At 39.8% G+C, this 27,959-nt stretch overlaps 3 protein-coding genes across 3 annotated transcripts; 2 read left to right on the forward strand and 1 right to left on the reverse strand.

Moving 5' to 3' along the window:
• Positions 1–342: 342 nt before the first annotated feature.
• lipia (lipase, member Ia) lies at positions 343–9,385 on the reverse strand. The gene is made up of 11 exons (XM_049592448.1): positions 9,237–9,385; positions 8,590–8,673; positions 6,697–7,067; positions 6,492–6,600; positions 4,710–4,811; positions 4,518–4,607; positions 4,237–4,404; positions 4,048–4,137; positions 1,208–1,316; positions 928–1,101; positions 343–809 (listed from the first exon to the last, which is right to left on the reverse strand). Exons 2-11 carry the CDS (start codon positions 8,645–8,647, stop codon positions 725–727), a joined length of 1,356 nt encoding a protein of 451 aa, XP_049448405.1. The 5' UTR covers positions 8,648–8,673; positions 9,237–9,385; the 3' UTR covers positions 343–724.
• Positions 9,386–11,351: 1,966 nt separating this feature from the next.
• On the forward strand, positions 11,352–17,429 carry pcyt1bb (phosphate cytidylyltransferase 1B, choline b). Its single transcript, XM_049592068.1, has 8 exons — positions 11,352–11,864; positions 14,078–14,177; positions 14,878–14,994; positions 15,181–15,332; positions 15,445–15,523; positions 15,604–15,746; positions 15,868–16,056; positions 17,026–17,429. The coding sequence occupies exons 1-8, from the start codon at positions 11,784–11,786 to the stop codon at positions 17,254–17,256; spliced, it is 1,092 nt and encodes a 363-aa protein (XP_049448025.1). The 5' UTR covers positions 11,352–11,783; the 3' UTR covers positions 17,257–17,429.
• A 2,272-nt stretch (positions 17,430–19,701) lies between these two features.
• zdhhc20a (zinc finger DHHC-type palmitoyltransferase 20a) lies at positions 19,702–27,801 on the forward strand. Its single transcript, XM_049592021.1, has 13 exons — positions 19,702–19,847; positions 21,189–21,215; positions 21,319–21,413; positions 21,576–21,696; positions 23,184–23,253; positions 23,724–23,756; positions 23,933–24,053; positions 24,520–24,652; positions 24,771–24,897; positions 26,219–26,305; positions 26,402–26,481; positions 26,584–26,630; positions 26,718–27,801. Exons 1-12 carry the CDS (start codon positions 19,730–19,732, stop codon positions 26,625–26,627), a joined length of 1,056 nt encoding a protein of 351 aa, XP_049447978.1. The 5' UTR covers positions 19,702–19,729; the 3' UTR covers positions 26,628–26,630; positions 26,718–27,801.
• The last annotated feature ends 158 nt before the right edge of the window (positions 27,802–27,959 follow it).

Below are 27,959 nucleotides of genomic sequence, written 5' to 3' on the forward strand. Positions count from 1 at the left end.
GACTTTTTATTAACCTTTACAGATGAATCCATATACACAAATAAATATTTATAGTTACAAGTGAGGTCATATGTTACAAAATCTCCATGTATGATTAAGGAAATATCATCTAGAACATAAGTCCAGTCCTTTTAATGAAAAAAAAAAAAAAAAACAACAGATAAAAAACAGGGATCAAAGGTTTCACTGCTTGACAATAATTGTTAATACTTTTTTTTCAGTCTTAATGAGAAATGTGTAATTCTACGAAAAATCATTTTGGTCATTTTGGTCATCTGTCTCTCTCAGCCTTACTAAATTTCAACTTAAACAAAAACTGACATTACTGGAGTGATTTTTGGAGACAAAAATTAGAGTGATTGAGAGGAAAAGTAGAAAAAAAGTCCACTTTTTTTTCCAAACAAGCCTCAATTTTGTTGTTGCAGTCACAACTGAGATATCTTGTCATCATAAGCCATTGTCAGATGAACTGATTTTTGTGAACAAAAAGTCTAATTCACCCGACAATTAAAAGGTAAATACATTCACTTTTTGGGTAATATCGAAAAAAAACAAACAGACAAATATATTTTATGATAAAAATACATATACATAATATATTACATTTCATTTTCAGATCCCAAATGATCCCAAATGAAAAATGATTAGTCCTTATTGTTTTCCTGTACAATCTTGGAGGGACTGAAAAGTGTTTGAAATATCTGACGTGGTGTCCAATTTTGTCTCAGAAGTTGGATTCTTCACAGGGAATTGGCCTGAAGGTGACCTCTTTGTTGTCTTCCAGAAGGATGTCATATCGACAGAGAGGCCTGTGAAGGACAAAGTCAATATTACTGTGGTGAAAAAAGCTAAAATTATCTGTCTAATAGATCAATTTTCTGAAATATATTACCCCTTTTTTAAAATAAATCAGTATGTGTTGCATACCTCTCCTTGCGTTCCAGATGTGTGAGACGTATTCGGAGAACACGGAGCTTATATTTGGGCTTGAATACATTCCCAGTGGAGAATTTTAGAGACACCTTTTTCACTGATTTAAGGTCTTTGTCAAACTGGGCAAACAACTTGGTCTCTGTGTACTTCTTGAACTTTGATGCTTTACTGAAATGAAAACAAAAAGAAATTACTGAGAGAATGCATTAACGGAGGGACAACGAGAAGTCATTTTGGAATATTATAATTTATCATAAATAAAGTGAAGACTTACTGGTCAATGGTTGCCACTGCTTCTTTACCGTCACCGTGAAGTTTAACAGTGATGTATCCCCATCGTATATCCTCATTCCATACCATCACTTCCATCCTGTATTCTGTCCCTGAGAGAGGACATTCAAATTGTTATTCAAAAATAAGATGCCCATTGCTTTAAACACAAGGAATCTGACTCCATTTTTTTTTTTTACATTGCCCTACATGTACTTACACAGAAATGAACGTAACAGTTTGGAACAAAGACAACAAAGTTGGACAAATAAAGCTTTAAAAATGACAGGACTATTATGTACATAAGTATGTGGAAAAACTAAGTGTTTACGTAAATATTGTGTAAATATAGATAAAAAGCACCAATAAACAATTAGAAAATTAAAATAAAAATAAAATATATATATACATATATACAGGTAAAGTGTTCTGTAAGCTGTAAACTACACAAAAAGTGCAAAAAATAAATGAAGGAATGAATATGCATGGAATAGATGATTATGTAAAGTATGTGCATGCATACGTGTCTATATGCTGTATATACAGATTTTGGATTTATATTGACAATGATTTTATGTGCATAATAAAAATGGATGCATTGAAAAATGTAAAATTCTCATCTGTTAACTCCTCTCATGAAGTACAACCTACTATCAGACCATTTGTGGCCTTTTTTGATTCGAAACATCCTCATGAATTAAATATTTTCAGTATGTGTCCAACTGCAACCTGTATTTTAGTCAATAATTTAGATTTTCTCCGAACTGATGTCAATGTGCAGCTGCATTTCCAGTGGAGGAAAGATGGATAATGGTAAATGTAAAATACAGTACACAAGCAGAGGGTATAACATGACATAAACTTTAAAAATTAAACTTTAAAAATTGAACTCCCAATGCGGATGGTGTCAGCATATTAAATGCCCTTTACCTGTGGTTTTCAGCATTATGGGTTAGAAGGGGCCAGTCACACTTACTATTAAGTCCCTTTTCCACTGCACAAAAAACCTGCTAACACCTCAAATGTCAAACAACTTTGCAGTAAACATGGGTATTAATCGGCTCCGGCTCTGATCTGGCTGAAGAGCCATGTATACAGCTCTGGTCCACTGGCACTGGGCATGGAGTCTATCGACTATGTTTAACAGGTTTTCACGTGTTAAATAAGCCTGTGTAGGTACATGCACAGTTTTGGTGGAAAAAGGTGTAAAGTCCATTATCAGCCCACTAAATGGCTGTTTGCATAATGTTGTGAAATGGCTGCCATTTCGTTAGGTTTCATTTTCACTTTCCTTAGATTTAAGTGCAAAACTACAGGGTTGGATTTACGAAAAGATGTAACATCAGTCAAAACAACTGTCACCGGTTAAAGTAAGTTACCGCTGACTACTGGTTTCTCCTGGGTCAAAGTCCTGTGTTTGTCCTGACTTTCTGCTTTGCTCCCATCATAATTATTACAGTTATGAGAGGTTGATGCCTAACAATAAATGTAAAAGGCCATTTCATGTCTGATGATAACCTTGAGTAGATGTGGCAGGCCCCTTCCAACTCATACCTATGACTCTTATAAGAGATGATAATGGACATTTAATGGCCTGTTAACAGCCAAACTGGCTAAAAATACATCTTAAAGGCTAAGTTCACAATTTGTCAAGTCTATCTCAAAACAATAGTCATGTGCTCATATGAATATTAGAACTGGTTGTTAATGTAATCATTCATCCTCTTGCAAGCGGCAGCCTCCAGGGATGACAAGTGAAGCCAATGCGTAAGTGCCAAAAACTGCAGTTCATTGAATGGCCACTTGAGGCAGGCTCCAAAAGCGAGTCAATCCCCATAGACCCCCATGTTAAAATGCTCAACTTTACAGCAGAAATAAACATGTTTACAGCCTGGTACAAAAAACGGTTTTGGTCTCTATAGCTAATTTCCCCTTTCATGACAACTGCACGGGGGGTGAATTTTTTCATAACTCATCCATTTAAATTTTATTAAGGCTTAAAGTTGCACATAATTAAGGGCGTGGTCACTTTGAGTGACAGGTGGCGCCATCACGGGTGGCTAACTAGCCGCTGGCTGTCTGCTAGGCGTCATCTCAGCTAATTCGCAAGTCATTGAACCTGACCTCTCAGCCGTGTTGGTGCCTTTTGAATATTTTGTTGTAGCTGGCACTAAGCGGGAGCATGAGCGAGAACAGCCAACACCACAGGGCTAGCCACAGTAGCGTAGCTTGTTAGCCTAGCTTGTTAGCCTTAACTAACTTAGCAGCTTCGAGCGAGGTGGGCGTGTTTTAGCAACCAGGCTTCATTTGGCCCGCCTCTTTGCCCATTTTTGATTGGCTGGGAGTTGGGCGGAGTCAGGCACTGCCAAGATGGCGACGGCCAAAGCCGCCTACTTTTAGCTTCAAATCCGCTCCTCAGAAACCAATGGGTGACATCACGGTGACTACGTCCATATTTTTATACAGTCTAGGTCCTCTTCATACTGGCCATTAAGAGATATATTCCAAATGACAGGGGAATTTGCACCATACAGATGGGAACTTTGAAACATATCTAACTGATTTGACTAACTCAGGCTACTGAGGCTTCATATTAGCTTCAGATAAACTTTTTAGTTAGGAATTGGGTTTGTCTTAGTTTCCCTTGTGTTACATTTTCTTGTACTTTTCCACTAAATACTCTGATCTGGTGTACAGTCTTTAACATCTGCAAGTTTAACCATTTGGGGGGCTAAATGTGAGTTAATGTGAATCCCTTAAACATTACTAAAACATGTCTGTATACCACACTAAAGTCAACTTATTAAGTTGCAACATAGAGAATAATAGTTTCCTGTTACTTACTGCAGAATGGAGTGACCGCATTGGTGGTGAAGTAAGTTTTTGTTTGGCCCAGCGTCAGCAGGACATCTTTCCACTCTCTGACGTCATAACCTGGATTGGAGTGAAACAACTGCGTCAGATCCATTTTGATCGACCGGTTATGTCTTTTTTTTAAAAATGAAATCAATTAAAGATAATTAAAGTACCAACCAAAGACAGGACATCCAGCAGCACCAAAGGTGTCACAGCTCAAGCAGTTACCACTCAGAAACTCTTTGTAGGAGCCACAGGGGAAGACCCTGCTGGCACACGTCCGATGCACAGAGTCAAGGTAGAGCAACACTGATCTCTGGTGGTCACATTTAAAATAGGCTCCTCCTGTGCAGGGGTAAGTCAGAATTGTCACATTATAAAGCCATGTTTTACACTTGATCAGCAATTTGAGTGTGGTCTTTGTGTTTCTCTTTTCCTCATCATTTTAAAGACTTTACCAGAAAAGATTGTCTTTGGGCAGCCGGGTTGGTCTGTTCCACCATTAGCATAGACATCAATGTGACCCAGAGGTTCTCTGAAGCCCAGAGCTGTGCATGACAATAATAATAATTAATCATAATAACAATAATAATAATAAGTTGTATAACACATTGAATGAATATGTTATAGAGTATTTCAGATAAACTGACCGTCTATGTCTGTGTGCAGCACATCCACAAACTGAGCATCCGTGGGGTCCAGTCGGTCCTCTGGAGAAGTGCCAGTGAACTGAGGTCCAGCAGGATCCAGAGCTGCAAACATCACATCAGAAGATCTAAGTAAAGCTTCAGGTTTATTTTCAAACCCAGCTTTAGCTGATGGGAGCTGAAAATAGCACACGCAAACAGACTGATTTCACCTTATTTTTATGACTTAGGTAACACCTTTAAATCTCTTTATTGTTTGATTTGTCTATGCCTTTTCCAAATTCTATCCATAAAGCAGTTTGACCAGTTTGACAAACCAGCATTACTCTTTTCTTATCATCTTTATTTTTTTTCCCCATAAAGAAGTATTTTGATACCATCATGTTTTTGTTTTACATGACTGAACTTTAGACATCTAGACCAGTTCTTCTTTCCTCTTTGGTGTTTTACACTCAGTACTCCTCTGCAGCAGTGCTGACCTGGATATCTGTGGTTCTGCACTTCACTTACGCTGCAGGCACTGCGGAGGGGATAATCTCTCCATGGGGATTTCAGGTGAAATCATTGAAACTGTCAGTTTACATCATGATCAAAATCCTTCATCTGCAACATCTGACAAACCGCTTCATCGTCAGTGAGGACTTTGCCACTCGGTGCTCTCGGTTACTTGTAACGGTAACAATCTAGGAACTGAAGTTCATTTGAGTGTCACAATTATAGTGAATGACATGATAAGCATCTCAGCTAAAGTTTATTGCCTGATGCAGGCAGAAGATAAATGTCCAAAGGTTGTGTAACTAAATACGGTGGCAATATGTGCAGTACTTCTTTTAAAACATACACTTCACAATATCTAATATCCACAGAGGTCTGTACTATACATTTGCTACTTTTTGTAAAGTTTAAATGGACACACATGTGAAGCTGTTTTGTCATTGTGACTAAAGGAAACATAGTTTTTAGCATAACTGCTTTTGTTGATGTTTGAAAGGTAACTTTATTATTGTTAGGGTTGGGCAATATGATACTGAGCAATGGTAGAAATGTGTCTGCAGGTAGATTTCGCAATACTCTTTCTACCTCAGGAGATGTTCAGGGCAGGCTATGTAGCCAATCACAGCTGGATCCTTGCATGATCTTCTGATCTCATGATCTAATGACCTCATGATCTCATGAATCCAGCTGCCTCACAAGGCAACATCATCTGGGCAGACACGTGGGAGGAGGGTGACGTTATGAAAACAGAAGCCTAGAACACTTGAAATTATTGTTTTCGGGAACCTTAAAGCTTTCATTTTGAAAGAATTTTAGTTTTACTTTTTATTTTAGTCTTTTGTTTTTTACTCAAGTGTTGTTTCACCCGAGGCAGTTGTGTTTTTTGTTTGAAAGGAAGTTCCTAGTCAGGCTAACAGGATGTAGACTGGCGTATAAGCCCACAATTGACCGCCTATTTCAGATATCCTGATACTGTTTCACAAGGGCACCGGCGCTGCATCCTGAGCTTAGCGCTGCCAAAGATGATTGTGATTGGTTTAAAGAAATACAAACAACCCAGTGTTTTTTCCCTTAGTGCCGAATTATGTTGGGTTCAGCCAGACAGAACAATTACTGTATTGTGATATATATGCTGTCACAATGACATAAAATTACATATAGAATTTGACCATACTGCCCACCACTAATTAGCATGCATTTGACAATGAAATTGACATTGTTCTCCTATATCTGAGGGGTTTGTTTGAGGATTTGAATTTGTATCTAGGGTCTGAGAGAGAAATCTCTTACCTGTAATCCATCCAATTGACCCATCCAGGTTAGCACCCACAAAGCCTGATATATGAGCCCCAAGACTGACTCCGATCATGTGGATGGAGCTCAGAGAGGCACCATGTTCCTGAAAAGATTCGTCATTAGTCATGTTACTCACAACACCATCTATGATATAGAGACACAGCAGAGTTGGTCACAGAGTGTCAGAAACATCACATACCTGCATCATTTTGATGAAAGCAGTGAGGTTGTCAGCCGCCTTGTGTGTGTTTTCCACTGCTTTGAAATAATTCACATTAGCAGCTCCGCGGTTCCAGTCCACCACTATTACGTTCATGTCTTCCCTCTCCAGCAGCATCTCCGTAATGGTGTGCACCCACACCGGTGGAGATCCCGTGGGCCGATACCCATGAATGACGAAGGTGGTTGGCCTGGACAATTTAAGCTGGGGATGGGCGGACAAGTTGGAGTGGGACACGAGTCTACCACAGGTGGCATTTTCCCTGGTGTACAGCAACAACTTTATTCTGAGGCTGGTTCCAATGAATGCGTGGCCAAAATCTAGGTCTGTAAATTCTTCACATCCCTCAGCTGGGAGTGGTGAGTAAAAAAAGGAGTAGACAGAGAAAAGTGTATTTGGGAAGAGGAGGACAACAAAAAAAGAATTAATGAGACATGATCATTTTGATCTTAAAGGTACAGTTCACCACAATTTCAAAAAATATGTTTTTTCCTCTTACCTGTGGTGTTATTTGAGCTGCTGTGTGTTTGAGATATCGGCTGCAGAGATGTCTACCTTCTCTCATATACAATAGAACTAGATGGCACTCGGCTTGTGGTGCTCAAAATGCCAAAAAAAAAACAAATTACAACAAAAAAAAACATGTCTCTTTCCAAAAACCATGACCCAGTTACGAGAGGTAATCCACAGACCTTGTTGTGAGCAGTTTCATGTAGGAACTATTTTCCATCACTGCCCTGAAGGAAGTATGGGTCTACTGCGTGATCACCTAGCACCACTGAGCTACCTAACGTGAGCTCAGCCAAGGAGGATGCCATCAACGTTTACATCTCGTGCTGTCATGAGCCTCTCATCCATGAGTAGATGCACACTTCCTCATGTGCGGTGATTCGATTCATGGGTGTAGTTCAGTAGAAAGAAAATAGTTCTTACATGAAACTGCTCACAATGAGGTCTGTGGTTATGTTGAGTAACCAGGTCATGATTTCTGAAAAGACACATTGCCATTGAGTTTTTCAACTGTATTCTTTGCCGCTTTGAGCACCACAACTCGAGTGTCATCTAGTTCCATTATATTCGAGAGAAGGCAGACATCTCTGCAGCTGATATCTCCAACACTCCGCATCTCACACCACAACAATGGATAAATAGTACTACAGGGTGAACTGTCCCTTTTAACAAGCATTGCTCAAAAAACCTTTAGTGATTTATCATTCAGGGCACACTGGGTTGACAGTGTTTTCAAACACAGCTTCACCCACCAGACAGACGTCATGAACAAGTTTGACTGGGTGAGCAAACAGCACTGAGAAAAAAATAGTGACACCTGAATCGGACTTCAGTGTGAAACCATCTGATAATCTCACAAGATTTTATCAGTGCCATCTACATGATAACTGATAAAAACAACAAATAACAGCTAAAACATATAAAAACATCTGTCTCTGTTTCTACTGACACTCTTCTTAGCATATTAGGTGTGTTGACCTGACACTGTGTAAAAATGTATCACTGGCAGAATTTTCATTTCCTAATAAAATAAATGTCACACAAATAACCTAGTATATCGACTTCTGCTGAAATAGAAGCATCGCGTCATTTTAAGAAATGCCACCAACTGTTACATAACTGATGTGGCTTTCCATATAGGTAAATGACTGTTGCATATATATCAGCTGACATCCCTGTATACAGTGCCAGTGGTCTTTGCAAACCACATTGCCAGCCATTTACTCGAATGTGTTGGTTTAACCAAGAAATTTCAGTTCCTCAAATCCTGCTTGACGGTTTTTCCCCTTCAGGAGTGTAGTCGCTCTGCACTTGTGTGTGTGTGTTTGTCTGTATACATTGACACTTCAGAGTGGGCTTTACCTTTGCATATTTGAACAGCTATCAGCAGGAGCAGTGTCAGATATTGCCACAGGAACATGCTTTACACCAGCATGTGCAAATAACCTGTAGACAGAGTTACCACAGTCAGACCATTACAGAAAAATACACCTGTCAGACATTATATGGCCCAATATAAATATCACAGCTATTCACGTGTACACCAACACAACAGGCGCAGCAACAAAGAGAAGACCGTCAGAACTCTTTAGGTGTTTCTCTGACACTTTATATTTTTCACCACAGACTGTAGTTTTATTTTTTTTTAGCTATTTTTGCCCTGAATGCAAATCTCCCCAAACCAAAGCAAATAAAATAGGTCAGTTGCTTATCTACTTACCTTCCAGTGTTATTATAAGTCAGAGCAAAAAATATCACAGTTGGTGCCATTTAGGTAACCTGCAGGCTGAAAATCTGTTTTCTCGCTCCACCCACTATTATTAACTTTAACCAATGAAATTGTAATGGTAAGCGAAACTGAAATCCACAGAAATCTGTCTGTGACTAAATTCCTCTGCTACAGTAAATGCCTCATGTTTACTGACTGTTCAGTGTCTTCTTCAGGTGTAACTCTAACAAATTTGACAGCTATGAGTGAGCTTAACATGTCATTTTCATAAGAGGCTTACCTTTGCCGTAGGATGATATTTCCTGGTCTGGTGTGTGTCAAAGGTCCAGCAGATCACGGGCCATCCTGTGTTTGTACCTCCACATATTTGGGCAGTGTTCACTTCAGGAAGTGAGAGGAGGAACAGCAGAGCAATACTCCCGCCCTGCATGCTCTCATGGTGATAGCCACACCCCTTGCTCCAGGTCATTGTGTTCACAGGTGAAGCATTCCTGTGAAGTCACTCCTGGTTCCCATGTACTCAAACCGGTTATGGGACCGTTTCTTGTGTCTTCTTTGAACTTGATTTGAATCTGTAAAAACAGCCCAGTCTCTGTTTACAGAGCCCATTCTTATTTTAGCTCAAGGAAGTAGAGTGAAAGCGAAACATGTTGTGGGCATTTCCAAGAACTTGTCACGTCTGCAGAATGGAGTGTCTCATTGCTGTGGTGATATATTAACATTCAGGCTTTACTCAGCTGGATTCAGTCAAAGCTCCACTGACGCTTGTAAGAAGTTGCACAACAAAGTCTATTATAGTACACAGTCATATGTGCACAACCTGTTTTGACAAGGTGATAGACTTTTCAAAACTTTAGCCTTTCCATCCCTCATTGTATTTCATGTATGTCTGAGTATATGTACACATCATTAGTTTCCAAATTACTAATTTTAATGTGCAAACAAGTCAGTAGAAGAAAGTAGAAGAAAAACACTAAAGTAGGAGTTGATGCTCTCGCTTTTCGTTCTTCAGTTTCAGTTGTTGCAAGTGTCGACTGAATCATAATTTTAGGGTGAATCATGGGGAGGGGTTTCCGCTGAAGGGAAAGCAGGGGAGGGTCTTTAAACTTTTCCTCATACTGGTTTTATACGTATATTCTTAAATTAGAGGGTGGGTGTTTTCTCACCATTTTTACCAGCTGTGACAATGCTGTGACAGCAGGCATTGGTTTCACTGTGAGTCTGTGTGTGTGTCATGGAAGAATGTGGTCCTGGTGGGACCAATTTTAGTGGGAACTGGGTGTGGTCAGTGGTCACTTTACGCCCCTGCCACGTATTTAAGCCGTGGGTCACTGTATCGGTTGAAGTGATCCCATTGCAAGATGCTCTCCAGTGTTATGTTGGCTATAAATATATTCATTCATTCATTTTCCATAACCGCTCATCCTGTTAGGGGTTGTGGGTGTGCCGGAGCCTATCCCAGCTGAAATTGGGCGAAAAGAAGGGTACACCCTGGGCGGGTCGATAGACTATCGCAGGGCTAACACATAAAGACAGACAACCATTCAGGCTCATATTCACACCTATGGAGTCACCAATTAACCTAGCCTGCATGTCTTTGGACTGTGGGAGGAAGCCGGAGTACCCAGAGAAGACCCACACTGACACGGGAAGAAACATGCTCCACAACCCCCCACCCTGGGTTTGAACCAGGAAACCCCCTTGCTGTGAGATGACAATGCTAACCACTGTACCACCATGCCAGAGAGTATTGCAATTTAAGGGTTCAAGTCAAGAGAAAGATCAAACAAAACAAAACAAAACAAAAAAGGCTATAATAGGGAAGGCCCAGTACAGCTGAGGCTGATGGGTATGTCATTTGCAGGTATTTGCTCATAAATCATAAATTATTGGCCAAATTGAGACTTTGACCTGATGACGGTGGTAGGCGAAACGTTTAAAGTTTACCAAAGTTATTATAATTCATCATGAGGGTGAAATGAATGCGATGAAACCACAAATGCCAGGTGCTGCCTGAGGTAAAGCCGGTAAGCTTCATCATGAATGTCTACAAAATGTCAGTGTTATTGTTTGAGATATTTCAGTTGGAACTAAAGTGGTGAACCAATTGGCCTAAACATTTTTAGCTGCTGGTGTGGCTATATAATAATGTGCTAAAATAAGAAGGTAGGGCAGCATGTCAATGATTTCAAAATGCCAAAACTGTACTCACAACAGAAATGATCTAATCTGCAGCTGTGTATCCACCGTGGGCAACTCTATGACAGATTTGTGTAATGTGGGAACACATTGTCCCTCTGTGTTTGGTTCCAAAGGCTGCTGCTGTCAAAGCTCTGGGCACACACTCAACTTTTTATTTCATCTTATCTAGCTCCTCTACGCACGAAATGTTACATTATTAGCAGCCTCTATTCTCTACATGTCACAGCCCGAAAGGAAATGTGAGAAATGTTTCAAAACATGAGCAGTCTTCACATTAACTTCTTGCTTGACTGTTTTCATACAGTTTATGGAGTTTACAGAAACATTGCATACACCATCCTGTTGCTACAAGCTTCCATGTCACCACATAAAGGAAGAGAAAGTCCTCACAGTTCTTAATGAAGTGCAATCTACATTTCTGAGTAGACAACTTTACTACCAGAGTGGCTTGAACTTTGCCCACTACATCTCCTGTCATCAGGGTCAGGCAGGCCCCTGGGATGTATACTTTAAAACACACACCGGCTTAGAAATTTCCTCGCGTACACACCAGTAAAGCCAGCCGAGAGGAGCGGCAGATAGGTGCAGTGGCGTTGTTGGAAGACCAGAGAGTAGAGCGTACAGGATGGCTGGAAGGAGACGAGGCCGAGGCAACAACGTCCAGCAACAACAGACCCCACGGAACCAAAGAGGAGGCTCTCGTAGGGTGAGTCCTACTCTGTCTGCTCTATGATCACGGCCACCATATTTGTCCTTACAATTTAAATACTACTAATAATATGAGAACTATATGTGCCATAAAGAAGATTCTGGTTGTCTTAGATGTGTGTTTTTGGGCTTTCCTTGTAAAGACACAGGAAATGAGAACACACAAGTGTATGTCAGACCTACATTGTATTTAATGTGACAAGCTTTGAATATTACAGAAATAAACTATCCCTCTATGGCTATTTCACTTGTGTCAGGGAGTGGAGAGTTAACTGATTATCTGGGTGGGACGATGTAGCGATGACTCATGCTATGTCGTCAATATAGTGCAGCGATACTTGATTAATCTGAAGTGATATTGAGTAATCAGTTTTCAGTGCTGTAAATGTTACAAATAAATGTGAGTCATATAGTATAAAATGTAAGTGCATATAAGTGCACATTAACATATAACATTTGTGTCTCCTATGTGGAAACCTGCATGTATGTTGACTTCTTACCTGAAGGTGTAAACTTGCTAATGCTTTGCTAACTATAAAGACTAAGAGTAAAATAAATTAGAGGCATGGACAGATAAATTCAGAAGCATTCACAAAGCACTGATCATTTCAAAACTTAAACAGGAACACTAGTTGTAGTTTAATACAGGAAACACCAGACATATGAGCAGCATCAGAGTTCAAAGTGTACCTTACAACACAGCAGATAAAGCTACATATATGTATCTACACACGACACAAAGTCCATGACATGTGGAGCGCTGAGATTCTTCACATCTGTCTTAATGATTTAATCAAAGCTTCAATATCTTTTTTTTTTTTTTTTTTTTACTATGTCGAATTTAGGGAGATTTGTAATACTTTATGTTTTATTAAGTTGGAAACAAACAAGCTTTTGGTTTAACGCATCATTAGAAAGTAAATTATGATTTCACAGTGCAATGGTTGTAGAATAATGAATAACGAAACCATTTAGTGTTCAGGCTGGTGCCCTATAAGCCTCGCTTTCACTGTTGGAGTCTGAAGTTACTGGGTATGGGTATCTCCTGGGAAAATGATGACTAGGGAACAAGTAGGGGACAAGCCCGTCTTAATTTTGTCCTAGACTGGTAAGACCATCTTGATGACATGAGCTCAACATTCTGTTTCGCTCACTGTATCAGTCTGAACCCGGTGTTGCCCCAAACACTTTCATCGGGCAGGAGTTCTTGCCTTGATAGACAAACTCATTCTTCCAATCAGCGTCACAAAACACTGGGGAACATCTTCATCACCGATGGAACCAGTTGATAAATGAAGCTTTTGCAAAATTCAGTTGAAAGAATGGCGAAAATATATTTTCCTTCGAGTAACTCCATGAGTGCATTTTGTTGTTACTGACTCTGTTTCTGCAGTAACTTCACTTATTGCTGTGTTTACTCTACCTATGTTAGAGTTAGTGTTTGTTGCTTCAGGAGCCACCATTACTGTTCTGCAAGCTGCGGCCTGCATTGTATTGCATCAACTACAATGCAGTTCCTGATTGGCCCCGATTGGATTTTAATTTCTGGAAAGTGTTTGGGGCGGCACCAAATGCAGACTGATACAGAGAGTGAGACAGAATGTTGAGCTCACGCCCTCAGGACGGTCTTACCAGGCTACATTCACCCCCCACCCCACCCAGTTAAAACATTTACTCCATAAATTGATGCAGAAAAGGCACAAATTGGTGCATAAATTATCACAATAATGTATGGGAATTAAGTGTTTGATGCTCAGAAATCTCTAGCAGAGGACCTCCAAACCCCTGTTTTATATGCGTGTGTCCCTCAATACTGAAGTGAAATCTACACTCTTAACTGCTTTGTTATAATTCTGCAATAACACTGTTGTTGTATTCGGTCCTCCCACACTGTTTGTTTTTGATTTCCTGCGTATTTCAAATGCCACATAACTCCCAGCAACACCCCTGTCCTCCCACACACTCCAAATACATGCAGGCTAGGTAAACTGGAACTGTACAACTGCCCTTAGGCATGAATGCAAGTATGACTATGCATGTCTGTATGTAACAGCTGTAACAGCTTGTTTAGTTTGAACTTTACCTGTCACTTAATGCACAATGAGACCCTGTGCAGGATAAGATGTTTAGGAGATGGATGAACTAAACTGGAAAGTATTTAATCAAGTTGAACATGTGGTTTTTGTTTTCCTCTACTCTCTCTGTATTCAGGCTCTCCGGGAACCAGCTGCTTTTGCCAAGTCTACAGGTTGTGAATCAGAGGTCCCCCATGAAAAGCTGACCCTTGCCCAAGCACGAAGGGGCACACCAGGTCACACTTCTCTATAGTTTTTGTTATCATCGCTCATTAACGTCATGCAACTCAGTGTCCTCTTGTCAGTCTCAGCTGGTGGCAGCAACGAATCAGGGAAGGCTAGCAGGAGAATTGCTGACTCCAGATGCTTCAGTATGTTGGTATCAGCTGCAATATGCAATGATCTAATGTAACTTGTGCAATAACCCCATTTCACCCTGACTGTATATATTCTGTTTGTGTAAATAATCTTGTTTAGGTTACAATTCACTTTTTATTTTTGTTGATAATTCCTGTTTATTTTAACTATATATTTGTAAATACTATTGTTGCAGTTTCTTATATTTTCATATATCTTTCCTCTCTTGCAAGGAGCACCTGTAACACAACAATTTCCCCTCGGGGATCAACAAAGTATTTCTGATTCTGATTCTGATATCAGCTGTGCAACGTGATATTAGTATAAGTGCAATATGGTTTTATTGCTACTTAATTGATTGACAGTTGGTTTGGTATTATTATGATCTTTTCCTTCAGGAATGTGTCACGCCATTTGACCAAAGAGTTAGCAACAGATTAGAAGTGGCTGGTCAGATATTGGCATCAACTTCAAAATACCACATCAGTAAATCTCTATAGATAACAGAACAAAGAAAGTGATTTTTGTAGCGTTACGCTGGTATTTAAAAACGTGTTTATCACAATTCTTATCTTGTAGCTCATCGTCCAGTGCGAGTCTACGCCGATGGGATCTTTGATCTTTTCCATTCGGGGCATGCTCGAGCTCTAATGCAGGCCAAAAATGTTTTCCCCAACACATACCTGATAGTAGGAGGTAAAGTATGGCTCTCACTCCCTCTGATGCAGGAAAACACACTGCTAAACACGAATCCTAATCTTTAAACAAAATGGCCTGAATAGGACAAAAATCTTATGGCTCTTTAAGTGGTTTATTCCAGTTTACTTATTCCATATTAACCCTTACTATCCCTTAATACTAAATCCAGATCTCTGTCTTTAGTCTGCAGTGACGAGCTCACCCACAAGTTTAAGGGTTACACAGTGATGACAGAGGATGAACGCTACGAAGCCCTGAGGCACTGCCGTTACGTTGACGAGGTGGTGCGAGACGCTCCCTGGACCCTTTCCGCAGAGTTCCTCAAGAAACATAAGGTCAAAGATCACGCAGTCATTGCACAAACAGCTTCTCACAATGTCATACAGTGACAAGAGCAAAGGTATCTGGTGTTCAGTCAGTCTGAATACTGTAATATTGCGCTTACAGATTGACTTTGTGGCCCATGACGACATCCCTTACACCTCTGCTGGATCACACGATGTTTATAAACACATCAAGGAAGCAGGTGAAGATATGAATAGATATAGTGAATTCTTCCTCTGTAATTTCTCACATTAGTTATAAGAATTTATGTTTTAATGTCAGGGATGTTTGTGGCCACTCAGAGGACAGAAGGCATCTCCACATCTGATCTGATCACTCGAATCGTCCGTGACTATGACATCTATGTTCGACGCAACCTGCAAAGAGGCTACACAGCTCGAGAACTGAATGTTGGATTCATTAATGTTAGTGAAATTATTTTTTACTGAATGACAAAAAATTAATATTGAATTGTTTTTAATGAACACTACAGAAAATAATATCAGAGATGTACTTATGATAACTTGCTTTGTCTCTTACTTACAGGAGAAGAAATACCGTCTGCAGGAGCAGGTGGACAAGATGAAAGAGACGGTCCGTACAGTGGAGGAAAAGTCCAAACACTTTGTCTACAGAGTGGAAGAGAAGAGTCAAGACCTCATCCACAAGTGGGAAGAGAAGTCACGAGAATTCATTGGCAACTTCCTGGAGCTTTTTGGACCTGATGGAGCCTGGGCATGTTCACTTTTATATTAATCCACATTAACATTACATTAAATTTGTTGTTTTATAGAAAAATATATAGAAGTTATGTAATTTGCTCAAGTCTTGTTGTTACTGTGTGGTTACCAGGAGACTCCAGTAAGTCACCGTGTCTTGCCAAAAAATAGTACATAATAGTCATAACCACAAATATGTCATATATACACTAACACAGGCAACATAGGCAATTACCTGACGCAACATTGGGAAAGGATTTAAAATTCTAGTTTACCGAGCCTGCAATTTAAAACTTCCTAGGAATTTCACCAGAGTATACAGTATATGACGGTATTTGTGTTAAACAAAAAAAATGTAAAAGCTGAGCCGCTGGTGATAGAATTCATAGTGGCATGTAGGCTATGACATTGTCTATGATTGAGTGGTATTTTAAAATTTTCCAAATGGCCACTGTCAACCTAACAACTGTTGCGTGCCCTGTAGTTTGGGTGGCGAGTCTGCTGCGTTCCACAGGCTCTCTTAACTTTTTCAGCCTAAGAAACTGTCACAAAATGTCAAGAAAGTAAATATTCATACACCTATATTTTCTCTATCAAACAACGTGAGTTAGATTTGAAAATATGGTTGCTCTATCACTGTTTTTCCCTGCTATTTATCTCTGACTGGCTGTTTACAGTCTTGTGACATTATCCCCACAACTTACAGTCCCCATTTTTCTTAGCTCAGCTGCTGTACCACCGGAAGAGACCGACCTCTAGTGGCATGTTATGTGCACTACATTGCCTCCGTACAACATCTTTGTATTAGTTTATTAGAAAGAGTAGCATCTGTATTTTTGATGGTATTGAAAATCAAATGGCCAGGATTTCTAAATACTCTACTATACTTTTATACCTTGATACTGCCCAAACCTAAAAGTGAGTAAACAACTGAGCACAACATTACAACTCGTTAAAACTTTCCTCTGTCTCTTTCCTTGTTTAGCATGCGATTCAGGAACGCAGTGGCCGTATGCTGCAGGCCCTTTCACCTTACTCCTCGCCCCGCGGCTCCCCCAGCAGCAGTCCCACCAGAAGACGGTCTGTTTCTCCTGACTCCGCCTCAGCCTCTGCCTCCCCCTCCTCTCTGTCCCCTCCTTCCTCCCCCTCTTCACCTAAGAAGACCACACGCTCCTCTCTCAAAGCTGCATCCACACTCAGTGAACATGTACAATAAGGTCATCTTGGTTTGATCTTTTTTGTTGGTCTCCTTACAGGCTGTTGGTCAATAACCTGGTTCATAATGTGTCAAATGAGGTTATCAATTAAATTAACCAATGACAAGGAAGTATTTACTGGTTTATTCAAGTGCAATATATCACAATGTACATAATGTTTCTTCACTGAAAATAAATGGAAAAGACATTCAAATTTCCTCAGATGTTATTTGTCTTTTGTCATCTGTTACTTTTCAATATGTCTAAATACATGACACACATTTAAAGTGCCTCTATAGGAATCTGAATACAATAACTTCATCAATTCATAAAAAAACAAAAACAAAACATATGCTTGTACTTAAATGTGCACAATGCATGCACTGATGGGAATGTCTGTGTCTCCTGAAACAGAAATTGAGATCTGCCCTGGAAAGCATATTTGGGATGCTGTGTAATAAATGTGGGATGCTTTATCTTCATATTTGCCAAGCTGCAATATTGAGGGAAGAGTATAGTTTTGTCTTTTGAAGTACAGTATTCTCCTGACGTCTTAGATCATTAAATTTTCTGTTACTAATAAAAAGAGCTGCTGTGACTGGCATTATTAAAGCTTCCCTTAATTTCACCCGCTGCAAGAGACATGAGGAGCTCTGATGCCTGGTTAGACGCCATAGAGCTGAAGTTGTGGCATCACCTCAGCCACATGTAAGTGACTCTGTGCTCAAACCTTGTGGTGTGCCTAGTGGCTACAGTCAGTGCATAGATGGCCTGGATGGCCTTTGCTTGTCTGTGCAGGTACCCCAGAGAATGCCCGCAGGGCAAGTGGCAGAACAGGCCCGGTGAGATTCGGAGCTTCAGAGATCTCCCGTGTCTCAGTGGGATCTGGATCCTCCCTTCTCACTCTCTTTCTATCTCCATTACATCAAAAAAGCTATGACACAAAGCTATCACTTTATGCATCATAAAAGCAGCCAGACAACTGACAGTATTTGCAGTAGAGGCAGCACAGCATGTAAATGTAATGGGATGCAACGAATTAAATGCCTGTAAATGAATATTATTGAGATATATTTATGTCAGACTTAAAGTCAACCCTGATGTCCATGTCATTTAATGTCCTACATGGAGTAAAAAGTTTGGGAGGTGGCTGAATATTGCTAAAATGGGTGCTTACGAAGTTGGGCTAAATCAAATTACCAGTGTGAAGGGTGTCACTTGTAGTGATATACACACACATCGTTTTTAGCTTTTTTAAAATTGGTTTTACGACCTGAAAAATCAGCTTTCGTGAAACTAGTTTCCAGCAACAGTTGACAGCTGTTTTTAGCAAAAAAAAAAAAAAAAGCTCTAATAAACCACCTGTATGATGCCTGCCCAGCATTAAACAGCAGACAAAGTTTCTATGCATGATAAAAGAACATCTAGCAGCTAAGGAGTTGGTGGAGTCCAAAACAGAGCTAAAAGGAGTGTAAATATTGGACTTACATTCATCACGTAGCTGGAAACACTGCACGATCCCATATAAATGCTCCTGTGTCCCATAGACTGTATAAATGATGGAAGTAACTAACGTGACATCATCCATTGGTTTGTGGACTGCTGTTTTGAAGCTGCAAGTTTGGTATTTCGGCCATGGGCATCTCTGTTTTTTTGGAGCCAGAAGTGGCCATATTTGAATGAGTGGTTGGAGCTGTGGAGGAGCAAGGGTGGATCTGACTGTGAAAACACGTTGCAGACAGCCTGTCACTCAAGCAGCCCCACCCTTACATATGCATAGCTTTGGACCTTACTAAAATGTAAATGAGTAAATTATAAAAATAAAATTCAACTGCAGTTTTTGCAGTTAATTGGCTTAATTTTTCAGCCTGGGAGGATGCTGTAACGTGTTTATCATAAGCTAATATTATAACAGATGCTGAGCTTTCAACTTGTTGTGGAGTTCCTCTGCCCCCGTGTGGCCAAAAATAATTCAATTAATGCAGATTTAAATTGAAGTCTTTAAACTGACATTGGGTACTTTAAATCACTGAAATTATTTCTAGGTACATTTTCTTTTTATCTTCCTATGAATTCATTTTTTTAACCATTCAATATGTTCTAAATCCTGATATAAAAAGTCAAGAAAACAGCCTATGGTTAAAGAAAGCATTTATTTACACAGTCAAACAAAGATGCTAAGATGCAAGATGAGTCACTGTAGTGTCCTGTGATGGTTGATTGGTACGTTTAAAAGTAAGCTACTCTTGACAGGGCATCACTTATATTTGTTGCTGTGTTTGTAGTCAAAACAAAGCAGTCTCATGTGTGCAATTTATCAACCAAGCGTTAAAGTTATAATAAAATCACGCGCGGGACCTTTAAAAACACGGGCGGTTGTTCCAGAGCGCCGTGGTCTTAGGTATCTATCTTGGTCTTGTATCATCTTTGGCTCGCTCATTTAATACCATGGAAATAACGTCACCGCCAGCTAATGTCCCATACGGATTAAAGATGGCGCCCTCTCATGCACTGAGGTGCTGTAAACGGGCTCTAAACTGGGTACCTGTCCTGTTTATCAACCTGGTTGTCGGTTGGTCTTATTACGCTTATGTTGTGGAGCTTTGTGTTTGTAAGTACATCCACTTTCATAAGTATTTATCGCCATTGCGGAGCGAATATCTGTTTGTGTTGACAGTTCAGGGCTGCCAACTTTAATAAGCTAGTTGGAGATTTAAAATCATCCCCAGGCTGCATACCGTATACATGCGTTTAAACATCAGGGAAATATTACACTACGTAATTTGTTTCAGATTGTTTAACCGTTGACTTACATGCTTTACTTCATGATAGTTACGTCTATAACGTTATAATAATCGGGCAACTTTTCAGTTAGATTGAGAGAGACTTGTGTAGTCATCAAGGAATAATTAATAACTTCACCATGATTGCTGTAATGCACCTGGCAACAGGAATTTTAAAAAGCCAGTTAACTGGGATAAAAGTGTTTATTAAAAAAAAATTAAAAAAATAAATAAAACTTATTTTTGTTGTAATGTGCAGTGTATTGTAAATGAATGGACAAGTTAGCTCTCTAATTGAAAAGCTCCTTTAATGGTACACATTATTTTCACGGTTTTAAACACATAGTTAAATTATAAATGGGGTTTATTTCCTGGTGTTGTGTTGTTTCCAATGTAGGCTACATATTGCATATATGTATATATTTTAATCTCAGTTGAACACAAGTTGATATTTAACAAATACAATGATAGTTAATCATTTTTTAAAATTGTTGTTTGAGTGATAATGGATAAACCTTGGGGGCCAGCTGTAAAAATTATAACATAATGAGGAATTACTGTATAATTTAAGCGCATGATGCATTTTATGTTATTTATTGTCTATGGGAAAATGCACTGAGAGGCTTGTGTTTTACTGTCTAATAGCAAGCTACCAAACCCATCTTCACATAAACTTTGGCTATCGTAGATGCACCCAAAACCACAGAAACAAACTGACTCATTCAGTACAGGACATGATTTCTGACTTGTATTTCATAATAAGATGTGATCATCCAATCTTAAACAGATCTAAAGGCAATTCAGGTACATTAGTATTGATTGTATGTTTTAACAGATAGATGTTGATTAGTTGTGAGTGCCCTGATATGCACTGCCTCCACACTCAGAGTAGGTTTCTTATAGTTTTAGCCTAGAACTGATTGTACTATATCAGCATGTAGTCGCACTGTACTTATGTCTGTAACTCAGCGGTCAGCACAGGGACATCCCTGCTGCTTAAACAAAGCTCTCTGTTATGGGTGGGTCACTGCTGGCCGTGCCAGGCTGCTGCCACATGGTGTGAGAAAGGGGTGGTGTGTGTGAGTGTGTATGGTGGGGGATGTGTAGTCATGCATTCTTAGGATTTTCATGACTGCTCACTAATATATTTTTTTCTCTGCCTTATCTAGATACGATCCCAGGTAATGCAGAACGAAGTAAGCGAAATCTACAGTTCCTCTCATGTTGATCATTTATGGCAAAAATTATGTCAGAGATGCAAATGTAGCTGCAAATCTAATGTTTCCTTTCTCTCAACAGTCAGTTATTTGGTCATCTTTCACATTGTCCTCGGCATGTTTATATGGTCCTACTGGAAAACTATCGGGTCCAAACCAACCGGCCCCTCGAATGCGGTAAGCCGAGAAAAAAAGATTTCCCATGAACACTTTTATTTTTATGTTCAGAAGGGAGGATTTGGTGAATATACACACATAGTAAACTATCCAATACAAGTTTATATACAGTGAGTCTTTTGCTGGTCTGTTCCTGACTCCAGTCTGTTTTCCTCTTGTCAGTTCGGTCTTCCCAGAGCAGAGAAGGAACTCTATGAGAGAGAGGAGCGAGCTGAGATGCAACAGGAGATTCTGAAGAAAGTGGCGAGGAATCTACCTGTGTATACACGCACCGCAGGAGGAGGTGAGGCTTTTACCACAGCATCAAAACTAACTATGGTTCGCTTCCTATTTCAATGCCCAGTAGTTGCTTTAAAGCAGACCAACAGGGCAAACTCTGTTTAAGAAGTATGTCACTGCTGGAAAGAGGGTCTTTTCACAAAGCAGGACTGTCTATGCAGTAGACAGATGCAAATACTTAAGAAACTGGGGCACTTTTTGGAAGTTCTCATGATGGCGGCTGGTATAAAACAGAATGTTTTCAAGCAAGTACAATCTGTGGTTTGAACAACAACCAAAGAGCCAGCAAAAATCTTTTCATCATCAGGGTTTTTGTTTTTTACTCGCAAATGACCAGGCAGATCTGGGAAATGGTAAGATGGCGGGAAGCTGAACACAAGTCATTTACACATACTACCTGCTCTGTTACAATACAAAGCCGGTTGAAAACATAGACTGTAAAAATAATGGATGTAGCTACAGTCAGCTTTTGGTTTTGAAGCCTCGAGTTTGGCGTTTTGTCTGTCACCATCTTGTCTTTTTTTTTTGGGGGGGGGGGGGCATTTGTTGAACACACATTGGAACAGGCTAGTGAGTGCCCAGATGGGTGTCATTGAAGAGGCCCTGCCTGCATTCTCTGAAGGAAGGACTCAGTCCTCAGTAGAATTCGAAGGATCCTTGACATTGGAGCATTCCTTTTCAGTAGGATTCGATGATGCAGCGTCCTTGAAATTCAGCTGTTTAAGGATCCTTCCTTGACTTTGAGAAGCACCACATATTTGGGTGAAAGGCTGGAGCTGTTGAGGAGCAAGGGCTGGATCCTTGGGGATTTTCCTTGCTTCCAGTGGCCGTTTATGGATCAGCAGTTTTTGGCACTTAGGTGTTGGCTCAGGTTTTTAGCTCTGGAGGTGGCTGCTTGGTTAAAAATCGGAAAAGTATCCCTTTAAGTAACTGTTTTACTGTTGTCACCATTGCCTTACGTGTGACATTGCATAACTCTGTTGCTACACTGTGTCTTCCCTTTTTAGATAAAAGAGCAACACTGATTATATCTTTTTTAAAAGGAAGTACTCTTCGCCATTTCCTGCTAATGCATGTCAGGCTCATTTGTGTTGTGTTTACAACGCTGCATCTAGCAGGAGGGTTAATTGGACTCAGGTGCACCTCGTTGTCTCTGCGGGCTACACACATATCCTCTGTTCATTAACAGTCTTGTTCTCACGTACTCTGTTTCACAGGGACATTTGAAAAGACACTATAAAAAATGATGCCCTCATGTTTATATTTAGTCTTTAATCAGCTTAAAGAATTATTAAGTGATGGAGATGGTCAGCTTTTGTTTGAAACATTAAAAGAGCAGGGAATTTCTAAACAAAGGAGAAGTGAATGCAGAGAAATACACCTCAAATTCTTATTTTATTTAAATACCAGCTACCTCACATACACCTTGATGGTGATGGTGCCATGTAATCGTGATACAGCACTAATTCTGCTTTCATTTTCTCTATAAAGCCATCAGATACTGCGACCACTGCCAAGTAGTCAAACCCGACCGCTGCCATCACTGCTCCACCTGTGAGATGTGAGTGTTTTTTAAGTGTACACACTATAATTAAGGCTCATCATTTACATTTTTGTTTGTTTTCCTAGAAGAAGCAGTGCTACGATTTCACTGTTCCTAAACATCTATAGGTTGTTATTTCTGGCTGCAAGTAAACATGAACCACAATTTCTGGTAATAGGAAGTGAAGAGAAAATGCAAATTCGTTGCTGTTGAGAAATAAGACAATAAATGGTTAAACAGACTGTATGTCTTTGCTGGTTTTAAACCAAAATTTCACTTGCTTTTGTTATCTGAATTAGAATATACAACGTATACACATAAAGTCATACTTCTTTTTTAAATATTGACCATTGTGTATTTTCTGACATCTACATCATTCATTGTACTGTAAGTGCTTCTGGGTAACTGGATCAACAAATTGTCGAACATATAACATCCTATAAATGGTACTGATGGACACATGTTTTCCCTTATTCTCATTCTTCAAGGTGTGTGTTGAAAATGGACCATCACTGCCCCTGGTAGGCTATTTTTTTATTTAATTATACATTTAGGTTGTTCTTTTTATTCCACCATGATCATGATGAAGTTGGTTTCTTGTGCTGTCTGTCAGAAAAAGATCAGTTTCCTCTACATGAAGAGATAAGAGAGATAAGCATCACTTTCCGTCTCATGTTTCTGTTTTGTTTTCTTTCAGGGTGAATAACTGTGTTGGATTCTCAAACTACAAGTACTTTGTCTTGTTCTTGGCCTATGCTTCACTCTACTGTGCAGTCATTTGTGCCACAGTCATCCAGTATTTCATCAAATTCTGGACTGTGAGTACAGAAACTTCCTCTTATGTACATATCCTCTAATTGACAGTATCATTAATTGCTGAATTAATTTGAAACATGTAGTGCAGTCAGGCTGTGGTGAGTCATGTGAGGACTGCCTTGTAAGATACTGAGCAGTTGGTTTACAAAGTGTCACTGTGGTGCACAAGTGTGTCATGTGATCACTTATCAGGAGATCCTCTTCAGCATACTGCGTTGCAGGAGACAATGGCCTCTGTCACACACTCCAGCAGTGAAGGAGTATATTGTGTTATAGCAAAAAAAAAAAAAAAAAATACTAGTACTAAGATACAGTCCTGTGCAAAGGTGGGATGTTGTACAATAACAATAAAATGTTGACCACTGTACCACAGTCAGTTGTTGGGTAAAGATGACTTGACACGAGAACAGGAAATCTTCTTGCAGACTGACAAGACTGACACTTTTGTTCTCCTTTCCCCCTCTGAAGAAACAACTGGCTGACACGCACGCCAAATTCCACATCTTGTTTCTGTTTTTCGTGGCGGCCCTGTTCTTTATCAGCATCCTGTCACTTCTCAGCTACCATCTGTGGCTTGTGGGAAAGAACAGGACCACTATAGGTAAGAACAGGACCACTATAGGTAGCCATAAATAAAAATGGAATTTAATTCAACTTCGATTACATAATTTTAGAAAATCACCTCTGACTGACTAACTATATATTACATCTATTTTCAGAGGCGTTTAGAGCTCCTGTGTTCACAAATGGTCCAGATAAAAACGGGTTTTCGCTGGGCTTTAGCCGAAATGTAGCTGAGGTGTTTGGAGACCAAGGGAAGTACTGGTTGTTTCCTGTTTTTTCAAGGTGAGTCTACTTTGACCTGATATAACTGCAGCCACAAATCACCTTAGCAATCACAGTGATGCACATGAACACACCGCAAAGGCTACAGCAGACTGTCAGCCAGCACTTACATTCTACAGCTGTGTGAGGCTGTAACTCTCCACACCAGCAGACGGTGGTAGTCTATTATCCTCATTCAAAAACGGAAGCCGGTTAGCCAGTTAGCACGTTAACAACACAATCTGGTGTTGAAAGAACAAAGCATATTTATCGTGCACCAGTGAACAATAACACAAACCGTCACGAAATGCTTCTGCTAAAGAGCTCAGTGGCAAAGGAAAAATAATCTCACCTTACATGACAAGTTTGTTTTAGTCTCACTACCTCTTGACTGTACACATGCCTTCAAATTCATTGTTTTCAATGTAGAAGAGTGGTATGTGTGCTCAAACGCCAGAGCAATGCAGTCACAGCGCACATGCATTCCCAAGTGCCTACTTCTCAGAGTGCTATGGCTGCAAGCAAAGAACCAAACAGAGCCAGCAGATAGCTCTTCTGTCTTCCATTAATATCAGTCTGTGGTAAATATGAAGGAGAAGTTAATCATTTTAGTGCAGGGCTGCCAAAGCTTTACATCTGTCCATTTTTGGCCTCATACACTATAAAACACCTGAAAGAAGATCAGCTCTGCACTTAAGATTGCTGATAAGTAGGCTATGAGACGGAGCTGGTTATTGCCACATCCTCAGAAGCAACCTGCCTCCACACCCTTGAAAGTTGGCACAGAGGACGCACAAGAGTAGCGCCCGACCTCGCATTCCCCAGGCGGTGAAAGATGCAGCATGTGTATGTTCCCTTGGGAGCTCTTTGTTTACTTTTCTCACTTCTTTTCTCTTCTCGTGTGCCGAGCTAAACTACAGATCAGAGTGATTTCATTCACCAAAGGCCCCACTGTTGCCGACGCATGTTCGGCCAAAAACAAGCCAACAAGGACCAACATTGCGGGACACACCGCACCAGGGTGGCAGACGCTCACCAACAGTCCAACTTTGACAAACAGCCGATTGTTGGCTTGGTGTGTCAGGGCCTTTATACCAAACTCTTCACAACTCGACATGTTTCTGTGACGTTAGCATGTTGCTACATGAGGCAGTGTAGGCTATGTAAAGATTTGCAGTAGCATGCCTGGAGCAGATGATAAAGAAATCCAAAAAATAAGTAAAGCTTTATAGGTCCCCTGCAACTCCAATGAGCTCTGTATTTTCAGCTATTTCAGTGGAGTTAAAACTTGACCTTGAATCCACCTAATGCTAACATTCTGTGTCTATCTCTTTCTTATCAGTCTGGGAGACGGGCATTCCTTTGTTACCAGATTGGTACACATAGATCCTGAACAAGCAAACAGTGTCCTCCAGCAGAATGGCAAAAGGCTAGTATTGTTTTTCTTTTATCCCCCAAATATTTAATCTGTTTTCTTTCAGTTTTGTTTGCTGGGTGTTAATCTCTAATGCAACTTTAATTACAGCCTTGCTGATGGGGAGGCCAACCCTTGTGAGCTTGGTAACAGTATACAACACACAACGGAAGACAGTAAAGACAAAACTGGTTTGTTGTTCTCACATTTTCCTTGTTTTTTGTAACTACTGTTCAAAAGTCAACCATTAAACACTCCCTGAAATGTCTCATGTCCTCACTGTTTCCTTACAGAAGGAGGCCAGACAGTTTCTGTGACAGTGGAGAGTGAGCCATAGCAGGTATGTGAACGTGCTGTGAATACTGTAGAGTGGTGGCAAATTGTCCTCCTCCTGTGTTTATTTGTACTTTGTTGTCTGTCACTGCAGGTCGCAGGCACATCAGTAAACTATGATGCCTTAAACCAGGAGCATCAGCGCCGCCACAGGAGCCGTCCTCCACCCTCATTTTGAGTTCAACAGTGCAGCCTCAAGCTACATGTTTTGTACATACATCAAATGGACCATAACTTCATCCGGTGTGCTTTAAACCAGCACCCCAACAATACTGTTATCACGTGACAGTGACTGTACAGCGACCTCGTAGACTGCACCAGTCTGAAGCAGAGGTAATTCACAGATTTCGTCTTTGTTTTGAGCCAAAGACATTCATTTTGTTGTATCTGTTGTTGTTGCATCTGAAAAACTCTGGGACTGCTTTTTCGCCTCGAGCCAACGTTTGTCTACATTGTCTGTGTTTATCTACATGGATTAATTGCATAACACATTCCTAATAGAGAATCCTGTTTTCAGTATTAATTAAGCATTAATGACCAAGAGGGAGAAGAGGGAGCCACTAAAATGAGATGTGTACAAGTTGTAAAGAATGGTGAGACATTTCAACACTGTCAGCAGTGTAAGAATGATCAGTTTTAAACTCCAAGCACAGTGCAATTATTAAGACCAATTATCTAATGGTCTAATTTAGTTTACAGTTTACATGACTGAAAAATATTTTGAATGTCTTTCTGTTTACACTTTTAAGATATTTATGTTTTACATTTCAGATTTTATACTATGCTCAAACATACAAATTATCAAGGGTTTAAATGTTTGGACCTAATCCAGTTTAACTCCAGTTAAATGATTTTAAATAGTTAAAAAGTTGGTTTGCCATTTTTAATTGCACTATAAATATTAATTTATTTATTTTCAAGCTTTTCTAATTTAATTGCATCATTTTAGTGTCTGTTAATTTTATTGTAATGGATTATTTTTATTTGTATTTATTCGGTTTTCATGATCAGTTCTTTACTACAGTGAGTATTTGTTTTTTAATTTATCAATCTTGAGTGTTAAAGGTTAACTTTGGTATTTTTTTATATTTTTCAGCCTGGATACTATTCACCCAGTTAGATGTGAAAATATGCTGCCTGTACACTCCTTTCCTTTTTTTTTTTTTTTTTTTTTTTTTTTTTTTTTACATCTAATTGCGTGATTTAAGATTTTATTCCAACCAAGCCAGAGTGGGTGATTGTTGAGTGGAAAGTCAAACCAAGACAGTTTTGTGAGTTTTATTTTGTTTCTGTCAACTTTTACTGCTTCTGTCAGCTTCTGTTTCTTTAAATGGAG

This window comes from Epinephelus fuscoguttatus, linkage group LG12 (assembly GCF_011397635.1).
Source record: "Epinephelus fuscoguttatus linkage group LG12, E.fuscoguttatus.final_Chr_v1".
In the NCBI taxonomy this organism is placed as follows: domain Eukaryota; kingdom Metazoa; phylum Chordata; class Actinopteri; order Perciformes; family Serranidae; genus Epinephelus; species Epinephelus fuscoguttatus.